The sequence below is a fragment of the Drosophila innubila genome, assembly GCF_004354385.1.
Source record: "Drosophila innubila isolate TH190305 chromosome 2L unlocalized genomic scaffold, UK_Dinn_1.0 4_B_2L, whole genome shotgun sequence".
Taxonomy (NCBI): Eukaryota; Metazoa; Arthropoda; class Insecta; order Diptera; family Drosophilidae; genus Drosophila; species Drosophila innubila.
Genome location: NW_022995372.1, coordinates 18842644 through 18867001, shown reverse-complemented (window position 1 = coordinate 18867001; position 24358 = coordinate 18842644). Strand labels below are relative to the sequence as shown.

At 35.3% G+C, this 24358-nt stretch overlaps 2 protein-coding genes across 2 annotated transcripts; one reads left to right on the top strand and one right to left on the bottom strand.

Moving 5' to 3' along the window:
* The first annotated feature begins 454 nt into the window (after nucleotides 1-454).
* LOC117779962 (non-canonical poly(A) RNA polymerase protein Trf4-1-like) lies at nucleotides 455-2124 on the top strand. The gene is made up of 3 exons (XM_034616318.1): nucleotides 455-713; nucleotides 777-1421; nucleotides 1947-2124. Exons 1-3 carry the CDS (start codon nucleotides 455-457, stop codon nucleotides 2066-2068), a joined length of 1026 nt encoding a protein of 341 aa, XP_034472209.1. The 3' UTR covers nucleotides 2069-2124.
* A 13881-nt stretch (nucleotides 2125-16005) lies between these two features.
* On the bottom strand, nucleotides 16006-17061 carry LOC117781437. The gene has a single exon (XM_034618192.1). It carries the CDS (start codon nucleotides 17003-17005, stop codon nucleotides 16391-16393), a length of 615 nt encoding a protein of 204 aa, XP_034474083.1. The 5' UTR covers nucleotides 17006-17061; the 3' UTR covers nucleotides 16006-16390.
* Nucleotides 17062-24358: the final 7297 nt, after the last annotated feature.

Sequence of the window (24358 nt, the reverse complement as noted above, 5' to 3'; positions counted from 1 at the left end):
AAACCGATTGTCATTTTGATCATGGTTAAAGTCTTTCTGCATTCAAATTTAAATAACTTCCTTAAACAATTTTTGCCCCACTAGATCTTGGTTTCGATTTAAATAATTTCTAGAATTTTATTTCAAATGCACGTATTAAAAAAGTACTTAACTAACAAATTAAACATCAAGTATAAATAATGTGATACAAAAACAACAAATAAAATATACCATTAAAACTTTCTTTTAAGTAACGAGTATAATTTAATAATAACTACACGCTTCCATCTCTAATCTGACATTAATAACTACACGCCTCCATCTCTACTCTGAGATTAAAAGATGGCAACGCACTAGCTTTTGTTTTGTCGAACCTGCTGTAGTCGTTTTAGAACAGGTGGCAACGCTGAATCATTTGTTTTCTTTAATTTGTGATAATTTCGTTACATTTCGAGTTTTTATTCCATTGGAAACAATGTCCCATTATAGTGGTTGTCCCTGGCGAAAGCCGGATTACAACTATGGTGATGGCGTAATTGGATTGCACGAGGAGATTGATCATTTCTATAAGTATATATTGCCCACTCCATGTGAGCACGTCGTGCGCAACGAACTTGTGAAACGCATTGAGAACTTGGTTCATGATCTGTGGCCACAATCTGTTGTTGAGATATTTGGATCGTTTCGGACGGGATTGATATTGCCGAGCTCAGACATTGATATTGTCGTTCTAGGTGAGTACGTACGTACAGATGAGATCTTTCGATTCCCCTTGAAGTTTCACTCTCAATTCGCAGGCCTTTGGGAAAAGCTGCCACTGCGCACTTTGGAATCCGAGCTTATTGCACGTGGTTTTGCCAATAGTAGCACAATGTTTGTAGTTGATATGGCTCAAGTGCCGATTGTTAAGTTTACGGATTGTGAAACCAAAATAAAAGTGGACATATCCTTTAATATGCAAAACGGCGTACAGTCCGCAGAGCTGATCAAATTCCTAAAGAGCGAATATCCGGAACTTGGCAAACTGGTAATGATACTTAAACAATTTCTCCAGCAACGCGGCCTAAACGAGGTCTTCACTGGCGGCATCTCGTCGTACTCATTGATCATCATGTGCGTCAGCTTTATGAAACTCCATTCGCGCAATTTCAATGGGAAAACAAATATTGGCGTGCTGATTCTCGAATTCTTTGAACTGTACGGACTACAGTTTAATTATTCGCAAATTGAAATATCTATTGCCAATGGCTGCGCCCATACTAAACGTGGCAACTGGCTTTCACCGCTGTGTATACCCGATCCTCTGCAACCCGGCAACGACTTGGGACGTGGCAGCTTTAGTATTGTTGCCATTAAACAGGCATTCCGATATGCCTATCGTGTCCTCAGCCAGGCAGTCAATCCAGTATCTGACACTTTTTCAAATAACAACTCCATACTAGGTAAGATCAGTCCGAATGTATTTTTCTCTATAACTTTGCAGAGGGTAGAATAATGTTGTCGCGAATGTTTAATAATTATTAATATTAACTAGTTTTATGATGATAATATTAATATATATTAAAATGATTATAATAATCGCTAAAGCGAGACGGACGTTTGCTTCTATATAATCGAATCCCTCAGTTTCGAAACGTTCCTAATGAAAGTTAGAAGAGGTGCATCCATTCCCGGCAGACTTTAGTTAAAAAAATTTTGTTGTTTGCTTAGTCAAATTCCGCCAAGATTACAATTTATGGCTAAAATCGGACTATGACATCTTCTAGCTGTCATAGAATAGAAAATTTTGGTTTTAAATATCTCAAGTAATCTTGAAATTTGAGCATTTCTTATTAACTTATATATTATGCGAAAATTTCGTTAAAATCGGTTTATAGGACTGTCATAGAAACGAGTAGGTAGAGATTGAATTCAAGACTTTGTTTTTTATTTAATTTAATACATATTATATTTTATATCAACTACAGGTCGTATTATTCACATAAGCGATGAAGTTATCGAGTATCGTGCATGGTTGCACCAGACTTTCAATCACCTCGTTATTGTGGAAAACGTGCTGGAAATTCAAAAAACTCACAATGATATATAGAACTGTAACAGCTTGTAAAAGTCGTTAAATGACAAATAAAAGGTTAATGAAGCTCATTAGTTGATTAAGAAAAAAATTGTCTAAACGGTTGAAATTATCGCTTTAAATGTAGCTATCATACATAAAGCCAACAACCAGCTTTAGTGATTGCAATGCCCGTGTTAAGCAAACAGGCTTATACAAAAAGTTCAAACGGGTTGTGGACTAGGCATAAATCGTCCACAATTTATTTGGCTTAGAACAATGGGCAAATGGTAAATGCTAAACTAAGCGGCTAAACAAATAGCACTAGCAGCAGCAGCATCCTTTCACTAAAACGCGCACTCAACAGTATGCAAAAATAAAACAACATAAAATGAAATAAAAATCAGGCAGTGGGCAAAGTGAGCTTTTTGGCACTTCAAATACTGCAGTCAGTGGGAGCAGCTTATAGACAATTCAAATCAACACGCTCCATTCCCCGCAAAGCTGTAAATTGTACACAAGTGTGTGTCTGTGTTTGTGAGTGTCATGTCAGTTTAATCAAAAATGGCGCAGCGGCAACATGCAATGGATTATCCGGCAGCTAAACAACACCCCGATCCGAGAAACGAAAGAGAAAACCAAAGCCAAAACCGAACCCAAACCAAGTCAAAGCTGAACCCAAAGCGGTGTCCCAGCGGTGTTGTCAATGACTGTTGAATGGGCCTCAATAAAAAGCATTTCGTGTTGACAATTGCCATTCCATCCATATAACAATTAAATGCGCAGTGAGTCCCAGCCTACTTAGGCGCTATAAACATGATGATGTGCCGAGTATATTTATATCTCTACACACATACATATGACTATTCTTTCCAGCCGCTTGCGAATTTATTGAACCGCAGCAAATGTCATTGATGTCATCATATAATCATCATTATGATGATGATGATCAACTGCTGCTTTGGCAGCCGTGTCCGTATCCATATCCGTATCTTTTATTTGCAACAAGTTTTTAATATTGCGCTGCGTGGCATCAGCAGGAGGCTCATCTGCAATGAGGGAGAGACAGAGGGAGGGAGACAATGACAGCGGAGGTAGCATCATAAAAGTATCTACAACAATAGCGCCCTAGTCGCCCCTACCGCATGTCCTCGAATCGCACATTGCCGCGTATCCTGCATCCTGATTTTATAAGAATTTAATATGCGCCACGTATTTTATGTGTTTTCGGTTTTTCATTCTTTGGCACATTATTTTTTTGCGCTCTTGCCATATCATTCACCTGGGAGTTTTCTTAAAATTTGAAAGTGTAGATATGTATATCAAAAATATTCTCAATTTATTAATTTTTTTAATTGCAAAAAGAAACTATTTTTTTATTTTATAAATCGGAAAAAATTACTTAATTATGATTTTTATTCTCTTATTCCCTTGAAGAAATATTAAAAATTTTAGCCTTATAGAACCTGAATGAAACTAGCTAATCAATTAGAATTTTCAGCAATACTGTTTAAAATTTATTGCAATTTCAAAATGTGAATGATTTCATATGCGAGCTAATCAAATCGTACAATATCTAAGCATTTTGTTCATTATCTCATAACGATTATGAAATAAATACTTCCGTCTGTTTGAGCAGCACCTTGGCATCAATGGGAGATGAGTCTGGAATCTGGCTTTGGCGTCGCCTTTGGAATTGGGAATGGGATTGGCATTGCAACTGACTACTTGGGCTGGGTTCAATTCAGATTTTCCAAAGCAGAAATAAATCAACTGCATGTCCTGTTGCCGTTGTATCGTCGTGTATTTATTGTTACGTTTTTAAGTTTGGAATTTTTAATTTATGGCGCATCCTTCATTGTTAAAAGTTATATTTCTTCTTCGGCTGTTTGAGCCGACCGCTTATCGCTGGGATATGGCAAAAAAAAAAAAACAAAAACCAGGGAAGATGGAAGAAATACATCTTCTCGTACCTAGACGAAGACGTAATAAAATATTTTCCAGAGTCTTGGGCCTGGGCGTTGCCGTCAGAGGCACAAAATTATGATGTATGTGCAATAAATAATCCCAAATAAATAAATTATCACCGTAGTTGGGAATTTGCGGCGCCGAGTGGCTCAACTAATAGTTGCCAGTTAGGGAACGGGTTCAGGATCTACTTTGACTATGACTGCGCCACAGGCTGCTTCCTTCATGATTTGTTGACTCTCTCCATCCCTTTCTATCTCTCTTGCCGCATCTCCATACGCTTCACGGCGGTTTTACACATTTACAAGGGTGTTAATATGTGCGCCTTGTTAGTTTTTCCGAGTTATTCTTTTTTCATATTTTACTCTCGGCTCCTGTACAATCCTTTGACTGCTCATAAATCAGCGCTTGATTTGGCGCCTTCCATATGTGTTTGTGTGTGTGTATGTATGTGTGTATATCCTTTTGTCTATTTGCCTAGCACACGGCATCCTTTTGTTTTAATGTGCCAAATATACTCGTAGCCTGGCAGCGTCACCTTTCTCATCTCATTCTTTGCCTTTATTATTTTTTGTTCTTACTACGATTTTTGCATGGGGGTTAACCCGTTTAACCCATGGCAACTGCTTCTGGTTAACCACGAACAACGTATCTGACATTTTTCCATGCCTCGCCATATGAATGCCGACACATTGCCACGACACTGAGGTCAACCTTTTTCATGTTCATTGGCTGTGTGCCCCTTGAATGGGAATTTTCTTCTCATTATAATAGGAATCTTGACTACATTCTTGTCGTATGGATTTTAAGCTAATTTAACTTTTTAGTTAATTCATTTTCTTATGCACTCAACATAAATACTTAAACACTTCTGCTCTTTGGAGTTACTTGAAGTGAATCATGAACGAAACCTTTAAAATTGTTTACCAATCAAACTGGACTTCGAAAAAAAAGAATATAAAATTTACGTATTTAGTATGATATTTTGTCATTATTTGGAACTGTAAATAAAAAGCTCACATAATCAATTATATCACATAATTAATTTAGATCCAATAAAAGCTATGTTTCTTGACACTTTAATTGAATTTAGATTAAATTCTATCGTTTTAGAATCTAAATAATATATATAATAAATATGCAAAATTCTATTCAAAAGATTTCTGATCGTAATTTACATTAGCTTTTCAAAATCTCAAGTATGGAATTTGTATAAAAACAAGTTTCAGTTTGATTTAAATAGAATGTAATTAATATATACTTTTCTAAATTGGGATTCCACAGGATCCACAATAAACTGAAATGGTGCCTCCATTTAACAAATGGGAACCCTCAGACCGCTCTGTAAAAAGTATGTAGTGCTATTTGTTCCATTACGCTTTTTTTCTATCCGACTGTTTGGCTGTCCGGCGTAACATTTTGCCGTAAGTGTCTTTGTCGCAATGTCGTAAATAAAGTCGGGTCAGGCTCGTCGCTGAACATTGGAATTTATGCGCGTTGATTTATTTGCTGTTAGCGATTTATTGCTGCCGCAGGATGAGCGCAGGATGAGCCATACCCAACGAAAGAGAGAGGGAGAAAGGTAGAAAGAGAAAGATAGGGAACCAGAGGGAATATGTGATTTGCGTCTGCAAGGACAGAACAGGACATACATACGAGTATAAATAACTATGTGCGTATTGGGCATGTCCTGGTTTTGTGCGCCACGCTCGTTATTAAGTTTTTAATTTATGACCATGTGAAATGCCGCGCTACCCAGTCCGTTATTTCATTTTTGGTATTATTTGACAAAAATTATATTTTAATTGAGCGTTGAGCGTCTGCTGCGGTTGCCACCTCTAATCCCCCTCTGGCGGCTGTCAAATAAACGCCCCGCGCTGTCAACTTTGTCAGCCTGACAAGCAGCTACAAAAATATTGAAATTATTATGATTTTTCCCTGACGCCCAAAGAAAAATATATTAAATTTTTGCTGTGAAGTGGGCGGGCGTCTGGTGTTTGTGGATAGGAAATGCGACCGCCGAGCATCGCTGCCGGCTTCCGTCGGCGTCCACCGGCGACCGCAGACACACACACAAAATTCTAATTTCTCCACTCAGCTGCAACATCCCACACAGAGCAAAAAAAAAAAAAAAGGAAAATAAAATACCAGAAATATTTCTAAGCATGCGTTGACGCCACCCGACCTCATCCTGGAATGCTCCCTGGTTAGCCCAGGGCTTCAAAAATGAAATTATATTTTATGTGCTTTGGTTTGTTTGGTTGGCTCCTTCTCATTTTTTCCTCTACTTACTTCTTTTTTGGGCAACATACCTTTTTTACCCTGATCGCCCTGAGCCCCCGGGGGCAACTGTGGAATCACATTAAGCAAACATTTAAATTTAATTTCGCATGTAATGAGGCATTTGTTTGTTTATTTTTTCCAGTTTACACCCTGGAATCGTTGAGACTCTGGTGTGGAATTCGGTTAGTCAGTTGGCTTTGGGTGCCCATGACGATGCCCACAGTCCTTGATTTCGCTTCACTTATTGTATTATTTTAAAGTACACTTTTGTTAGAAAAGTTGGCTTTCCCTCAACTATAAATTCGGCTAGACAGTTGCACTTTATAATGTGCTTAAAGTTAAAGATACATACAAATAAGTTTTTAGTCAAATTAATAAACTGTTGTCAAATAAACGAAGCCTTAAATTTTGTTGAATTCTTTAAAACTAATAAGTTATACTATGGAGTTTATTTGAATTACTTCTAAGAAGTCTCCGCAGTACTATATTGAATATAAAAGTCTTAAAATAACCATTAAAAGTGACTTTTTTGGATATTCCTCATAACAGTTATGGTCCCTGCTATATTCAATTCTTTATAATTTCTTTCTTTTAATTCTTAAAACCAAGTTTTTTTATTATTTTTAAACTGAATCTCAACTGCTTGCAGAGTTGGGTCCATATCATTATAAAAATATCGGATAAATATCGGAAAAACAATTTTCCAAATTTTTCTATTTTATTTTAAATTCAAAAAAAAATTATTTTCAATGCTAATTAAAATGGGCTTTCATTGGCATTACTTAATGTCAAAGAAGTATGTTCAATTTGCCAATTAAATAATTTTTCACTAGCACTACTTCTTTTAATGCTAGTGAAATTTCGTTAGCACTACTTTTTTCAATGCTAGTGAAATGATGATTTCATTAAAAAAGAAGTTAATTGGGAACAACTCTGACTGCTTGCAACACCTTCAATCTTTTCACCAAAAGCCAAAAACTGTCAACAAACTGACAGAAAGCATACTTTAAACCAAATGTCTTACTCTTTCCCAGAGTCATCAGCAAAATATGAAACCATATTTATCATACTTATGCCAAAGAGCTCAACTGCTTCCTTGTTTGGAGAAGCGTCACGACAATCAGTCCATTAACAAATACTAAAGAACTGGAGATTGCGTCTAACGGAGAGGGTTGTTTACTAAGTAACAAAATCATTTATGCGAAAGAATTGGAATCGAAACAAACTACATAATACTTCAGAAAAAAATAAAAAAATAAATTTTATGTTTATTTACAACAAATAATATACATAACTATTAACTATGTGCAACTATGTAGATATTAAAACATATTTATTATAAATACAATCAAAACTAATAGTAATTATTAATAGAAAGTTATACAATTTAAAGTGGAATCTATTGCAACAGCTTCTCTCTCATACCTACTTCTTGATTATTTAAGGAACAACCCTCGTAGCCACAAACTATAAACAATTATTTGCATACCACTAAAATTTAAACCAATTTGAGTGGCGCGTGTAGAAAAGCAGACACCTACAGTCCATAGTCTATAAAAAAATCCATTAGTCTATGGCTCATTAAATCAAAAATAGCCTGCTCCATTTTGCTAATGGATACACCCTCGCACATCCCAGCCCACACACACCAAACGCCATCTTGAAAGTTGACTAATTTTTGGGGCGAGTAGCAGCGGCAGCAACAAATCGCAGTTAGCTATTGTTTTTGCTGCCGGCTGCTGTGGCAGTTGTGGCAGCCACTTAAGCCAACCAGGAAGGCAACCAGAAACAGAGAAAGAGACAGAGAGACGGTGATAGAAGTAGAGCCAGAGGTAAAAGCGCGCTAAAATTTAAAAAATTGAAAATAGCACACAATTTAGCTAATTGGCGCGGGGATGACAACATTAAGAGAATGGGGAGGAGACAACACGAGTAGCATATTACGAGTATAATCATAAAAATGTTGATGATGATGATGTGCATGCCGCGCATAATTATCACATGTCTATCTGTGAGGTGTATGTGCTAATGTGCCACCCAATCCACACCTGCCAATCTACATAGGTGTAAAAAAGGGATAAAGCAGAAACAACAAACAGGCGTCGCATGCGCATAAAGGTAAATTAAAAAAAAAAAACAAGCAAACAGAAAAAAGAAAATACATCCCCGGAGGAGGCATAAAATATTTTTAATATCAAAACAAAAACAAAGACGACAACAAAGCCTATCAAAATGTGTGCAAAATTAGCTGATTGTGGCACTAAAATTTAATGGCTGGGGATGCTAATGATGAACCTGTGCTTAAAAAGCTGGAAACGTATTCTCAACCCTTTAAAGGTGGGCAAAAAAAGATAATATCCTTACCCTAATCCTTAAGCATAATAAAGAAATAATTGGTATTTTGATGTGGAAATATTTATTTGCATAATCAAATTTTCTTCCAATCTAAATTTGTACTCCAAAACGTTTTTCGAGCTGCGTCACTTTTTGTAAAAAAAATTTTAGGACTTTCAGCTTAAGTCTGGATCTTTCGAACTTAGTTTTCAATGCTTTATTTAATTATATAAATACATTTAGTTATTTATGCACGACTTAAAGCAGTCGGCAAAGATAAATTACTAAGAATACAAAAATATGTTAAGAATTAAAATTTAAAATTAATATTAATCAAAAATTATGAACCGAAAAGAAGAAGAAAAATTTTTAATTATATCTGGGGTAGGCAAAAATTATAAATGATCCAACATTTATTGGGGAAAACCCAGAAATGTATATATATATACATATGGCTTCCAGCTTATTTGATCCAGAAATCTTAGATGTTACAAATATGAAAGAGTTTATCATTTAATGGAAAGGAGAAACAACCTAAATTTAAACGCAGATTTTTTATTAATTTTTAAACTCGATCAAAATAAATCCATTAAATATTTATTTACTTATTACATCATATTTAAGCAATAAAAACTAAACAAAGTCAAAATTTAGTGGCTTAAATAAGCAGATAGACACTGTAAATATAAATGGTAAAGCTAATCGCATATTTCATTTTTTATTTAAATAAAAATTTCCTAGAACAAGTTTGTTCTATTGGAATTTTTTTCTGAAAAAAACGCAGCAATCACGTTTTGAGGTTACTGTCAATTTGGCAATACCATGAAGCCAAGCGAAGCCACACCATCGTTAATTTCAATCATTTATCAAAATGTTGAGGCAAAAATCACACTGGACCGCCTTTCAATGCGCCCCGGCGGCTAATGAGCCAAGTGCTGCGTCTCTGTCAATCCACGGAACTCTGAGTCAGCCGACTCGGTTGGAGAATTGGGACGCACTCGCCTTCTTTCCCCTGCCTCGCCGGCCAGTTAAGTTGACAGGCCAACAGTCGAAGTCAATGTGGCCAAGTTAAGTGCGCACGTTCATTAATTTACATTAAAATGTAATTAGCGGTCAAAGCCACAACAACAACGGTCAACCAAAAAATACATGTCTAAAAATGAAACAGCAAAAAATATCGAGCTGCAAAAATAAACAAATGAAATGCAGTTTTAAATAATGTTTAAAGTATTACGTAAATTGCTAATGCTCAGAGGCATAATTCAAAATTGATTGAGGCCTGCAAAGATTAATTTTTTTAAGACAATGACAAAGAAAAGCTGAAATATGCATACAAATTTTATTCGCCTTACCACAATATTAGTAAGTTATTTTTATAAATTTTTTTATATAAGAAAAAACCTACCAAAAATAGGTGACAACAATATATAATAAAGCATTTTAAAAGTTTTAAAACGGAAACTAATTCTCGATTCTCGCTTTTCTTTGAATTCAAGTCAATCCAAATACAAAATTTTTTTGGACTCCAGACTTTTCAGAACTAATTACTTTTATTTCACGTATATGACTGCAAAAGAGCAATGATAATTCGAGGATAAATATCTGAAATTATTTGGAATATAGCTAAATTCAAGTATTATATTTTAAATGATAAAAATTTAGGAATATTTAATAAACACACAAAATTATGGTCAGTTACAATGGCCAAAACGTTTTGCAAGGTTGTTAGCTCTCATTAGGAGGCTTTGTTGATAATAAGAACTAAGTCCTTTGGGCATTCAGTAACCACACAATGCCCTTGCACCTTAATCCTAGGATATTTAATAGAATAAGCTAAAAATGTTTTACAAAATTGGCGCTTGTTAGTTGTTTCCGCTGAAAAAATGGCTCGGGTGACCAAAAGAAGCCACTGCATAAGGTACACATTTCTTCTTCAACTTATTTTTTTGACTTTTTTTTTTTTTTTTTTTTTCTTGTTAACAAATTTTATGCATTTCTTAACTTTTACACAGAGGCAAGTTAACGAGTACGAGCCGTGGAATTCAACTTGCTTATTATTATTTGTGCTGGGTCTCTATTTTCCTTTTGGAAAGAGCTCTGCTTTGGGGTGGCCAGCATTGTGGTTATCATAGTTTAACAAGTTTTCAAAGAGCATGAAATTTCTTTGGCCTGGCCCAAACCAGCAAAAATGGAAAATGTGAAAAACGCGAAGAGCAAAATGCAAAATGCTGAAAATGCAGAAAATGCGTGCATAAAACTTTTTATCGTTAGCACAGAAAACGCTGGAAAATATTGCATTAAAAGCAGCCGCTGTCACGCCCCCTTCGCCCTCTGCCCGCTGCAGGTGTATTGTCCGAGCTGGCGCCATTTTGTTTGGCCAGCGCGCATTTTGTTAATTTCTAGCGCAAAAGCCAAAAGAAAGTTGCCTTCGCCTTCAGAATCACGTCAAGAAAGTCGCCTTGCCCCTATTACCCCTGCTTTCCTCTCGGCAACAGAGCTATTTTGTTGTTGGTGTTTGTGTTGTTGTTAGCCAGGCAAAATGAATTTATAATTAGATGACACCATCCGTGCGTAAATAATAATTTCTGCCGCATATTCTTTCTTTTTCTTTCGTTGCAATCTTAGCTTCCCACTCTTCTGGTTAGTTAAAACGCGCGAATGAGTTTTCTTGAGTTGCTGGGACATCCTCCTCTCCCTGACACTCCCTCTCTCTCTCTCTGTATTTTGAAGAAAAACTTTGTGGTAGCACAAGTTTTTTGCCAGCCTGGCAAATTCTCCAGTTTTATAGCAACTTGTACTGCCCTGTATATAAGGTTGAACAACTTTTTCTTAGTTCTACACATGCCCTATAAAACGACACATCCTGTAACCCATGGATTTTCCGAGTTAAAGAAATCATATCGTTTGAAAAGATTTAAAAGGATATAATAATTAAGATTATTAACAATCTATTTTATTTGGGTAAAGAATCATTTTGATCATTCCTGTAAGATTCAAATAAATCTTATGTAAGTAAAATGATTTAACTAAGTATTTATCAAAATTTACTTACAAGAAAACAAAAAAATTGCAACTAGTTGAGTTATATTTTAATATGTTTCGTCAGATAAGACTCAAAATAAAATACATTAATGTTGTTTAAGGACGCATTGAGCTTGAGAGATATTTTCTGATTAGGATAATTTGGAAAACCACTAAAGCATATCCATATTTGATCAAAACTCAAGGTCCTCATGACAATTTTGTTTGTTATTAAGCAAGCAAAGGTAAATCCAGTCATTAGTGTATATTATCGAGTAAAATGAATTTGCAAGAAAAAAAAACGATTTTTTATTACATTTACTTTTTAACAAACAAAAACATCTGTCTTTATAATAATTCTTGATCAAAATATCTTACGCTTTGCATTGGAGATTTGCTTAATATATAGTTTAATTAACATAAATGCATTAGTACGATATCTGTATATATTTCGATTTCGATACCTGATTAAAGGGTACATCTTAGTCAACTAAGTTACGTAGTGCAACTACTTAAATATGCAGAGTATATGGATTTCGGTTTAGTTGAATTTTGTTCGTACTTATTTTCCATTGGCGCATTTAACTTTCTTTTTGTTTCCCCCATTTCGTGTGCTTCTATCAACGTGGCCATATCTTTCACTTGTAGTTTGCCTGCCCCTCTTCTCCTTAGTTCTCTTTTGCTCTTCTCCGCTCTTTTCTACTCCTCTCTGCTGTGTTCTCGCTTCTGTTTGTTTCTTTATCGCGCATTTACCAAGTGCCAAAGTTTTCTCGTTATAAGTTTTGTTGCCTTTGTGTGTGTCTCTCGCGCGCGCTCATCTCGCAGCTCGCAGTTCGCTGCTTGCAACGCCGGTTCTCATCTTGCAACTCGCAACGCGCAGCGCGATGCTTGGAGCTTTTGCAAGCGTCGCAAACTTTCGATATTTCTTCAAAGTTTATGCGATTTCGGGGCTTCCCAAGCAACGCGTGTGCTCCACAAATAGAGGAGCGGGAAGAAAAAATATAATATTATTTTATTGTTGTTTGGCTGGCACATAACTTTATGGCAAACACTCCTTTTTCGCATTCGCATTATCCTGGCGAAAGTTGAAGCCCCGCTGCAACACGACGGAAGTCAAACTCTTGTGCATTTGCCGAACGGCTCCATAACTTTAGCTCCATTTGCTGCACCATTTTGCCGCACTCGGTTCCTGGACCCAAGACTTGTTGGTGGCAGCAGCGTAGATAAGCCCAAAGTATTTTCAGATTCACATGCAACTGAAAGTGCACTTTAAATTCTTGCAAATGACTAGCTCGATTCCCGTGCAGCTCAATGGATTTGCTCCTTTTGTGGGTCATGCCTCCTTTGATGCAACTTGGCAATCATTTTTCAATGGATTAAGTTAAGCGATTTATGAGAGATTTCGAATACTTAGAAAAATAATGAGAAAAGCCGTTTGAAAATTCATTTCATATATAGAGTGACAAGCGAATTAAAAGCTCATATTGTATTTATTATTCAAATAATAAATTTATACTTTGAAGCCTTTAAAGTGTTAAAAGAGTTGTTTTTTTTTAATATATCCTAAGTTGTATAATTCTTCATTCATTCCTTTTTCCCAAAAACCACCAATATTCAGTCAACATTTTAATAGATAAATGAAAACAAGGTAATCAGGTTTTGACATACTAAACATTATATTTGGATATGGTTGAAAAACAAATCATAGTAAAATCGATTAGTTAAAACCAATAATTCAAGTCTTCAACCTGATGAAACTGTTTATAAATTGTTATAGTTTACCAATTCCTGAAAATATTTCAAGCTCTGAAACAAATATATTTAATATAATACTATGTTAATTTAAATTTTCGAAATCGAAATATTTTACAACCTTATCAAATCCTTTTTGGGTAAAACCCTACCTTTTAGTTATTGTATTTATTCCTTAATAAAGCATATAAAATTTCTTATTTGAGTGATTTGAAATCGGTTTAAGATTTATGTCAAATTAGTTTCTAACTGATACAAATTTCTTGATTAAGTGCAGGGAAAATAGATACACCTGAATTTGCCATTCATAACTATTTTGTAAAGTCTTTTTCGTGATCCATTTAAGACCGTACTTAATTTATTTCTAGGACAATCAAATACTAAAGCAGATTTAAAGTGACTGTAGATGTTTTTTTTTTATTTATATTAAATAAGAAATGTTCATTGCAATATATAAAAGACTGTTGTTTTCAGTCGCTCTGTCTCTCTGACTGTCTGTGTGCTTATTTATCTGTTCATTTATAGACCGCACTATTTGGCCTTAATGCAGGTTCCTGCATTACCGAAAAGCGGAAGTACTACGAGATCCGCAGCATATGCCAAAGTGAAAGCATATGGTAAACATTTAAATAATTGCATTTATATAGCGCGTTTATTATTCCGAATTATAGTACGACTTTATACATATGCAGACGAGCAATTAATTTGCAATAAAAGATAAATATACAATAATGATACGTAATTATTTTTCTATAGACGTTGGGAATAGTTGAAAAGGAAGGGAAGGCGTGCCCAAAGATTTATATGCTAATTCCCACACACACACACAATCACACTTTAATACGAAAAGCAGGAACTAATTTTCAAGGTCATTAGAATGCGCAAATTGAGAATCGGAGACTCGAGAGCAACTGACACTGGCAGTGGCATCCTTTTGTTGTTAATGTTTATGATAATCACAACAATAGGCCAGTTGCCATTGTTATTGTTATTGTTGTTGTTGCTGGTGCTGCTCGAGCGTAACCCATAAATACTAGACGCAGTCAAAACAATTGCACAGACGACGCGACGTTTATAGACAATAACAAGGCAAATCGACGCAATCGATAGGCACTTTGATATGGGCCGCCATTCAAAATGGCCTACAGAGCCCGCTACCCTCTCTGCTAGCGCCAACCCGTCAAGAGCTCCACCCTCGTGTTGGCCTGCTCGCCAACTATTGTCCGTCGACGTTGACGTTGTCCTTTTCGCAGGCGTGCAGCAAATGGCATAACTTCCGTTTTTGCTTTGTCGCTGAAATTACGGAAATTATCAATAAATATGCGAGGCCAGGCGAGTCTCATATCTCACTACTTCTCTTCTCACACTCCCCACTTAACTTCTTCTCCTTTGCAACTCGCAAATTTTTCGTATTCGCTTGATTTTTATGCTGCACGGCGTCCAGTTTTGTGTGTTCTGTGCTGCATGAACCGGAAGCATCATTATCATAAATTATCATTTTGTAGGAATTGCATCCGTTGTGGCCCAACAACAAGCATTGACAATTTCAATTGCTGCTCACTCCCACAAACTTCCTCTCTCTCTGCATTTCTGTCCTTCATATCCTGCGCATTGTCATCGACATTTATTTAGCGCCCAAATATTTTTCTAGTTTAATTTATGGCTGACCAGAGTGACCACCCTTCCATATTTCAATTGCTCTTGTTCTCGTAAAAGCCAATTGAGCTATATGTAGTCCAAAACTTCCTCTTCAAATTTTAATGCGATCTTTAATTAATTGTAGGCAGTTAAATGGCAGAAACATGTTGTTACTATTCAATTGGAATATGCGAAGGAATATAATACTTTTATTTTATAAGAATGTATATAAGAGTGCATCGTTTTGTATGGACCTAAAAGAAATTCACAAATGGTACCCCATATTCGTAATCTACAATCAAATCTAAGATATTTTCACAAAAAAAACCATAGTTCGAAAATCACTTCCTAGTCCCTAATTATTACCATATCTTTAGTATTTTAGTCCGACCCTGACAAGATTGGTATCAAAATTCATGTTAGGACCAGGACTTTCAAATACAAAGACTAATTGTCCTTAAGACTTTTGTCGTCTTTGCAAGGACTAAAAACGCAAAATATTTCAACTCAAAAAGCGGGGACTAGGAATTGATTTTAGAACTATAGTTTCTAGGAATTGATTCTAGAACTATTGTTTCTTCGTAAAAACATCTTAGAATCGACCGCATATTATGAATATGGGGTACCATTTTTTTTCGATAAAATCGATGCACCCTAATGTATATGACTTTCAAAAAATATTCCAACATTTTAAAGTATTTTTTTTAATTTTAATGAAAAATAGTGGATATAATAAAAAGACGCCAGTTTTCTTAAATTGAGATGTATTTTAATAAAGTCTAAGTATATAACTAAATTATGCTTATTTTACTATCCATTAAACTGACATGAAATAGAAACTAAAAAAGGTTATTCAACGCTCTCTCTTTGAAAATAAAAATAGCTTACATTAACTAAAATCTAACAAGTTTTAATTTTAAAATATTCTTTATGTCGTAGACGAACTGCATTATTTTTAATCAAAGTAAATAAGTATATGAAATTTAACAATATTTGTATATGTATAGAAAATATAAGATAACAGAACTTTAATATCATCTTTGACAAATAAGGATAGTCTATAATATTTAAAAGAATTCACTTTGAGATCGAAACAAATGTCACGTACTCAGCGTCAAATGATTCAACAGCAACGGATACAGAACCCGCTGAGAATGCGACGTGATTGAGGCTACTGCGTACAGCGGGAGGGGAAACGAGAGGAGTAAAGGGAGGGAGTGGGAAGAGAGGTCGCTACAGGCGAATGAATCATTTCTCACCATATATGATTGCTCATACATATGTAGGTACATAGTATATTGAAAGCCCATCTGTGGGGCATCTTCGATGCGTTATTGAGACGCTACCTTGCATGCCAACACGTCAGACACAAGGTGAGGCCTTTTGGCCGGGTTTCATATCAGAATTGTAGTCGAACCGTTGGATACAAATGAAACAGGCCACCAAAATGAGCACATAGTTCATATAAAGCACAAATCCCAGCAGCAGTGTATCAGCTTTAATTAGTATATCCAGATTCTTAAATGAGATCAGCACATAGGATATCATCAGAATAAGGACACTTGCTATAAATAGAACTAGAGCCAGCTCCATCCAATGCTCCCAACGATACAAAGTACCAGCAGCTATCACACAAATGACCAGAATCAAGCCCAGTGCTGCCAGGGATGCCATCTTATAAGGATTGGGATAATTGAATCCGCCAATGATGAAGAAACAGATTACGAGCACAAAACCAAAGATCAACAGTGCCATCGATACAGCCGTCATAATAGCATTCAGATTTGTGTTCATCACAAATGTGCCCAAGCCAAAAGTCATCAGTTCATAGCAGCTCCCAATGGCCAACCAGTTGTAGGGCCATTTGTACTTTAGCGTATCAACCAAATGGATGAGAGTCAACAGCAGAAGTGAACCAAAGAAACAGATAAAAGTGTAGAATATGTGATCCCTTATTGTGAATATGGATATTAACATCCATTGCGGTATGGCGAATGTCAACAAATGCAGAATAACAAATAGTGTGTATCTGATAAAGCTTCGCGGACTGATGTAGTCCTCTACATGTACATCAGACATAATGTACAGATACTTTCTTAATTCTTCTTCGCTTGTGATTTAATGTATTTGTTCAGTTTGTTCAATTTTAATTTTTGATCAAATTTTTCAATTTTTTGGAATATATAATTGAGTTAAATATCACATGTACTGGTAATGAAAGTTCTTTTAAAGAATTCCGTTTGAATTTTAAAGAAACAGTTGTCATCTTTGACAGTTTGAAAATAATGTTATTTCCTTCAGTCTTTCCTTAGTTTTATACATATAAGCTGAATGTGGTTGTATTGTCCACAAACCTCTCGACACAATTTCGGTTTCAATGTGGTCCTCAGCCTGTAGCAGCCGCAAAAGTGCCGTCAACATTGTACCCCATGTTTTGGGCCATCAAATTGAGGCCGAAAAAAAAGAAAGAAAATGGAGAGCAGAAGCCTTACGATAAAACGCAACGCAACCTAAATGAAAAATTTGTCGCATAAGCCGACGACCGAATGAAGGACCAAGCATATACACACTCACACACACGCACACACATACAGCACAAGGACACTTCAGTGGCCAAAAGTTCTTTGAAGTTGCACAAAAAGTGCGTCCTATGGGCAGGCAGTTTGTCTCCAAGGAAATAAAACGTAATAATAAAATCAATCTGCGGCAGCTTCTGTTCTCCCAGCTCCTGTTCTTTTTCTCTTTTCTTCTACTTCTTCTGGCCAGGTCGGGGCAAGAGGGCCTTAGCTTTTATAATATAAATTCCACCGGCAGAGCAAAGAGCTCAATAAAAAATGAGAGAAGATACAAAATACGAGCATGTTGTAACTATATTGAATATGTATGGAAGATTGAATAAAATAAAAGAAAAACTCGCTTATGTCACGCTGTTTCATTCGGAAATTGAATTGAGAAAAATCCAATCAAATAAGCGTTCAGTGGGGGGAAACCCCGCCTGGACATTACCTGATCTGTGTTTTGTCTTAATATTAATTGAAAAACCGCTTAAAATTGCAAAAGCAATATTATTTTTTAAACACATCTTTCACTCTCAACCTCTCTATCTCTCTTCCTCTGCTTAAGTCATAATTACAAACGATTAAAATCTGTGAAAATTTATGAAATTCCATAAATCAGCGGTCTGCAGTCCCTGGCAATTCCTCTGACAATTATAAATTATGCGGCGGTTGCTATGCAAAGCCAGCTGAAGGGTAAATTGCTTAACCACAAAAATGTCACCGGGCTTTTCCCGTTCTCGGTGGTACGTACTTTTCTATGGTTTATGGTCGAACACAATCCACCCACTTGCAGCATGTAGTTTGACGTTAAAAACGTTCCCCCCTTCCTCTCACGTTATAATTATTGTATTTTTCCAACCCCAATGCAAATCATCAAATTATGCCACCTTTAACTGTACCTATAGTAAATATGTAAATTTCTACATTGATTGCCAACTTGACAGTGCAACGATGTGTTAATCTGAAGTTCGCTTCAGGTTACTCTGACAACCTGTTGTTGCTTACCACAAATCCATATGCCCAATTAGTCGGTTTTACAATTGATTCAACTGATATTTGTGTGCTAAGCACTCTCTGGTGATTATTTAGGGGTAAAAATGCCAATTGAAAGTATTGCATTTCAGACATGGGTTGCATAACAAGTATAGTAATTGGCATTTAACATATTTTTGTGAAATATATCATTATCATTTTGAATGATGGATTTTGATCCAATCAATATGTATACTTATTACTTTCTTCCTTCTGAATCAAATCTTTTGAGTATTAGGTTAAAAGTTAAACAAAAATTTTTAATATTTGACTTTAGTAGTATTTTTTTTTAATAGATTTGCTTTCATGTCACTCATATTAATTCTCTGACTTTTTAATTTATTTAAATTACAAATAGTTAAATTTTTGTACATCATCAGGGTTTGGTTGATTTTCATATAATGTAATTATTAAAAATATTTGCTAAAATAATGTAGCAGTACAAAAACATATTTTTTAATTACAAAAACCAAGGTGAATATTAACTACTTTTATTGAGACACTCTGGCTAATCAACCACACCACCACATAAAAGAAACAATAGACTTCTACTCTTCCTCTTGATACTCTCGATATACATATCCCTCTCTCATTCTGTCTCTACCTTTCCCGCTCTCAATCTTTGTAAATGATTGTTTGTGTAGCGGCTTAAAACAGTACAAGCTCGGCAACCTGTTACCAGATCTGTGATAAAACGACAGACAGCCAGACAGACGACTTGGCCATAAAATACTGAAATAATCAACTTTAAATCTAACGATTTACAACTGCTTCTCTGCTGTGTCCTGAATGTTTCGAATTGGGCAGAGAGAAAAGCGGATTTGGGTAGCATATTTACAGGCGGCTTAACGTGCGTGAGGGTTGCATTTTCGATTAAAGGCACAGAGAACATGACGCTGATACAGATAAGCTACAAAATTTACATACATCAAAGAGTTGTTTTGCGCAAACGAGCCAGAGAAAAACACACACACACACACAGAAGAGAAAAACTTGACATTTTGCACTTGGTCAGGCATGGACAGAAGGCTCGCCATAAGGGAGAAAGAGACGGGACGGTGTCTGAAGGGCTGAACAACTTATGGCGACATCGATAGTCCAAATACTTTGCCCAGGAAGTATAAAAAAAATGAGGGAAAAAACGAGAAACCACTCGACAAGCTGTTGGCATACATACCACGTGCTGAAAGACACTTGAAAGTATGCTACACTTACTGGCAAATGTCTCTCTACACACACAAAAACACACCCACACACACACACACACAATCACCTTAATACTCGTCCTCATCCACACATTTCACTGGCCCATAAAAGTTGCTCGTCATTTATCTTCGCTGAGTTTTTTGCCCCAAAAAAGAGAAGAAAAAAAATACACATTAACTAGACTTGTCGACCAGCCCAACATGGCTTTTTTTTTCAGATGCGTTGTTGTTTTTACAATTAGAAACGTTGTTCATGGGTTTGTTTTCGTTCTCTGGTCGATTTGTTTTTCCCTTGGTCAGATAAATGCAATTTTCGTTAGTCCCTGTTACCATGTGATTAAGGAAGGAAATTGTTTTGGACACAGCACACAAACAAATAACACTCCTCAAGGGTGGGAGTAAAGGAAAGCGGAGGATGGCAGCTTGTCTTCTTGGGGCGTATTCTGTATTTTTTTTCCGCCACCTCTGCTGGAGGTCGTCCTTATCGTCTAAGTAGCATCATTTAACTGCTGCCTGTGGTTGGATTTCCTTTCAACGTTCACTTTTATGGCCAGTTGTTTCGTATTGTAATTTGTTGCGAATGAATGTTTTGCCAAGTTTCTCGAAAGCAGTTGATCAAAACAGATAAAAATCAAAACAAATAACAAAACTTTTCTTTTTAGAAATATGCAAACAAATGACGCTGCCAAATATTTAATTATGCGAAAGTTTAAAAGTACTTAGAATTGAATCTATCTAGAAATGAGATTTCGTTTTATCTTATCATTTTAAAATTCAATTGTCTTATAATATATTTAAGATTTTATAAATTAATTATAATTATTATAAAATATTCTTAACTTCATTTAAAAAATCGATTTTATATCTCAATACAACGTAAGTAGTATAAAAATGAATTTAATATCATACATTTCCTAAATATTTCCTGTTTAACAAATATTCCAAATATTTTCCTAAATCAATTACCAACCAACATTCAATAAAAAATCTCAAATCAATATTAGTACCAAATTTCCTATTAACATTCCGTAGAAGCAAAAAAATAACCATAAAAATTACAACTCGTAAACAAAACCCAAAAAAATGTGGGCGTTTCCGCAAGTCACAATAACTGTCAAATATCCGAAATGCCTACAAGAAAAATGTTAGAAAATAAATAAATTTATGTGGCACAATAAAAATAAAATCCCATATAAATATTCTGGACTATTCTGATTTTATTTCCATTCTCACTGGCCAGCGGCAACAAAAAAGGATATGGAAACGATAAAGAATTATGCCTAATGAATAGAGGCGGCATTTAAAGTAAGGCCCGCATATTCAAATGATATAGTTGAGGGCCATCAAAGAAGGTCAAGTTCAAATGCAACGCACCGACAATTACGCATAATTAGACAACAAATAAAGTACAAGATTCTTATTTTCATCTCTTTTTGGGAAAAACTAAAAATATTTACCACTATTTGTGGTGTTAGCCCGCATTGAATAGGTCATGTGAATTAGCAGAGCCATCCCATAGTGTTCCATAATATATCGTCCCATTCAGTCCCTCTTTTCCCTCTGCATTATGCCAATAGTTGGCCTCGATCTTTGCGGGCGATTGCAGATATTTGCCTTTTGATTAATTTGATTTTGAATGTCGCATAGCTGCCTGGCATTAACCGCAATTAAAGCCCAGAGATGACAGATTGCTGCAGTGACCAACAGAGATCGACTGAACCCTCAGTACTACCCCAAAACTCCCTCCTCCTCCTCGTCTTTCTCCTCCTATGCATATTCGTAATACAAATGATGTTCGTTAGCCTTGCGCTCAATTGCTGCTGAGGGTTGTTCCTGCTGCTGTTGTTGTTATCGTTTTCGTTGCTGTTGTTGTTGCCACCGCAGCGTAATAAATATAATGATTGTTAATCTTCAATAATTATAATTTGCCATGAGAAAATGCAGAGCCAACAGCAGTTGGCTCGGTTTGTCATGGATAGTTTGGGTGTTTATTTATGTAAGAAGTAACACTCGAGAATGAATTTGTTTGCTTGCATCATCACAATGGGTGGCTGTAGAATATATTTTTAATCTGATACTTAACCTTACAAAAAAGTATAGTGCTTTAATATTACTTAAAAAATATATGTATCTTTGCCAACTTTTTTTTTTCAATTTAGCAACTTCTTAGCAATTTTAACTCGTAATTTAACATATATCTTCTTATAAAAACAAAGTAAACCACATTTTCGAAATCTCTCAAATTTTGCAATTTGAGTATAAATATATCTGAAATGTCAAGGTAAGGTCAAGGTGTTAAGTATCCGAAAATTGTCTTTGAAAAATAAAATAACACTATTTTTAAAATCTGTTTTATAATTGGCTATTTAAGTTTTATATTGCATTGAAGTAGCTTACAAGGAAATATGTTTTACTTATTCCAACTAATTTTGTTACTTTTTAACTACAGACATTTCTCGAAAATTTCAACTTTTTTCTTTTCCTAGAATTATTTATTTTTGTATTAAAACTTATGAGCTAATAGTTATTGTATTATTTAATACGAGACATTTTATGCAGTAGATAACAATTCCATAGAATATTTATTCGCATTGAAAATAACAAAGCAAATTTCTTGAAAAATCTACAATGCGTAAGTAAGTTCGTAAGCAATTTTTTTATTTGTTTATTTTTAATAATAGGTTCTTTAAACTGAACATTTCCTTAAAATTATGGAAATTTTAGCATTACTTCTATACAAGCTTAAATTAATAAATTATACAATTTTTCAGTGTTTGGTATTGCTGACCTTCATAAATTATGTTATATTACACAGCATTATATCTTTACCGCAATTAATCAAAACAAAGAAATTTGCGTTATTTAATCGCTAACAGGAAAATAAAAATTTGCCGCCTCAAATTGCTGTCCATTGCCGGTCAAAAAATGAAAAAAAATAAAAATAAAAATATAAGCCATAGGGCTCTTTAAACTTTTGAACTCGACAAACCCAAACGCAATGTCATTTCAATAACCTTTGCACTGCGGAAATGGCAGCGCCAACAAAAGCGAAAAAAAAAGAGATGAGAATTCCTTTTGTTCTTATTGGAGCACGCGCTGCAAATGCCAATACAAATGGCGCAAAAAAGGACACGCCGCGTAAGGATGTGGCGAGCGAGAATGGGGAAAAAAGTCCAAACGTTACGCAGGGTTGCAACCACTTTTAAGTGTTGCTGTTTGCTCTTCTTCTTGTTGTACTAGTTGTTGTTGTTTGCCTTTCGCTGGGAGCTGATGTCGGTGAGGTTTTTTCTTAAACATGCGCACTAAACGCTAATAGTTTGCCACTGCTTTTAGCCCCAGCCAAACAACCCCCAGCAACCCCCAACAAAATACTTTAGCGTGCGCTCCATTTTGTTTGTGTAACCTGCCAAATGAACAAAATGAAGAAGAAGAAAAAACAGCTAAGATCCCACACAGATGTTGGACGATTTCCGTAGTAGGTTTGCTTAAATGACCATTAAAATTATTTCTGCATCATAAATAGCTAAGAAAAAATCTCAACAAAAGTTATGGAAAATTGCATCCATTCAGCTGCAAATGCGACTGCGACTTTGACAACAATTCTCGGACTCTGCTAGATCTGTTTACTTCCTGTACTGTCTGCCCGTGCCGCAAGATTGATTCACAGCGTGACCAAAGGTCCTGCACAAAAATTATTCACGCGTCCGCCCAACTGGACATGCGAGCAACATCATAAAAAAAAAGGGACACGTGCTCCGTTTGCTTTTTTTTCTCCTTGCCACAATTCCGTGTGGGTGAGGCAGCTTTTTATGAGGGGTGATTGTACAAGGGCGTTGCATGTCTGTTCATAGTATTATTGGCTTCACGCTTCGGATTTAATTCCAGCACTAGCCTTATTTTAAACAAAATATACACTTTAATTATAGTCTACCAAATTCAATAAGACTTTCGATAAAAAATACAAAAAGAAATTAGAGATGATTCTTCAGCTATACAGCTTCAAGTATTATTGGATTATTTTAAAAAATAAACAAACGCACTTAAATGGTATTTATGCATAAATATTTAATTTAAAAAATAAATAAAATAAAACATTAACAATTGCTATACGCAATACCTGTTGCACACGTCATATACAAATTTGATATGACTAGCATATTTATAAATAATATTTTTTTAATCGATCATCAGTCGCAAAAAATCAGCACAACAATTTCTACTACGTTTCTGATGCTTTTCATTTGTTTTTATTTGCTGATAAGCGCCAATTTAGCTTTAGCTTCGGCTTTTAAAATCAAAATTAATCATCCTGCATATTGGAGAGCAAATGTGAGAGTTCGGAAAAGCATAGCATTTTCAAACGCTTTGTTTTTTTGGACCGGTGCTATAACCGAATAATTTTTTTTTCGGTACATTGTTCCAAAAATAATTTTTTTTATGCTTGTTTTATATTAATAAAAAACAACAAAAATTTTCACTTGTATAGTTGCTAGATTAAAGGTCTGACCAACTTCAAGCATTCATAATTCTGTCAA

Excerpts from the sequence above, each read along its gene's own strand:
- LOC117779962 (XM_034616318.1), top strand. The coding sequence starts at position 455 with ATGTCCCATTATAGTGGTTGTCCCTGGCGAAAGCCGGATTACAACTAT. Across the intron at positions 714-776 it reads CATTGATATTGTCGTTCTAG|GCCTTTGGGAAAAGCTGCCA; the intron begins GTGAGTACGTAC and ends CTCAATTCGCAG. Across the intron at positions 1,422-1,946 it reads AAATAACAACTCCATACTAG|GTCGTATTATTCACATAAGC; the intron begins GTAAGATCAGTC and ends TATCAACTACAG.
- LOC117781437 (XM_034618192.1), bottom strand. The coding sequence starts at position 17,005 with ATGTTAATATCCATATTCACAATAAGGGATCACATATTCTACACTTTT.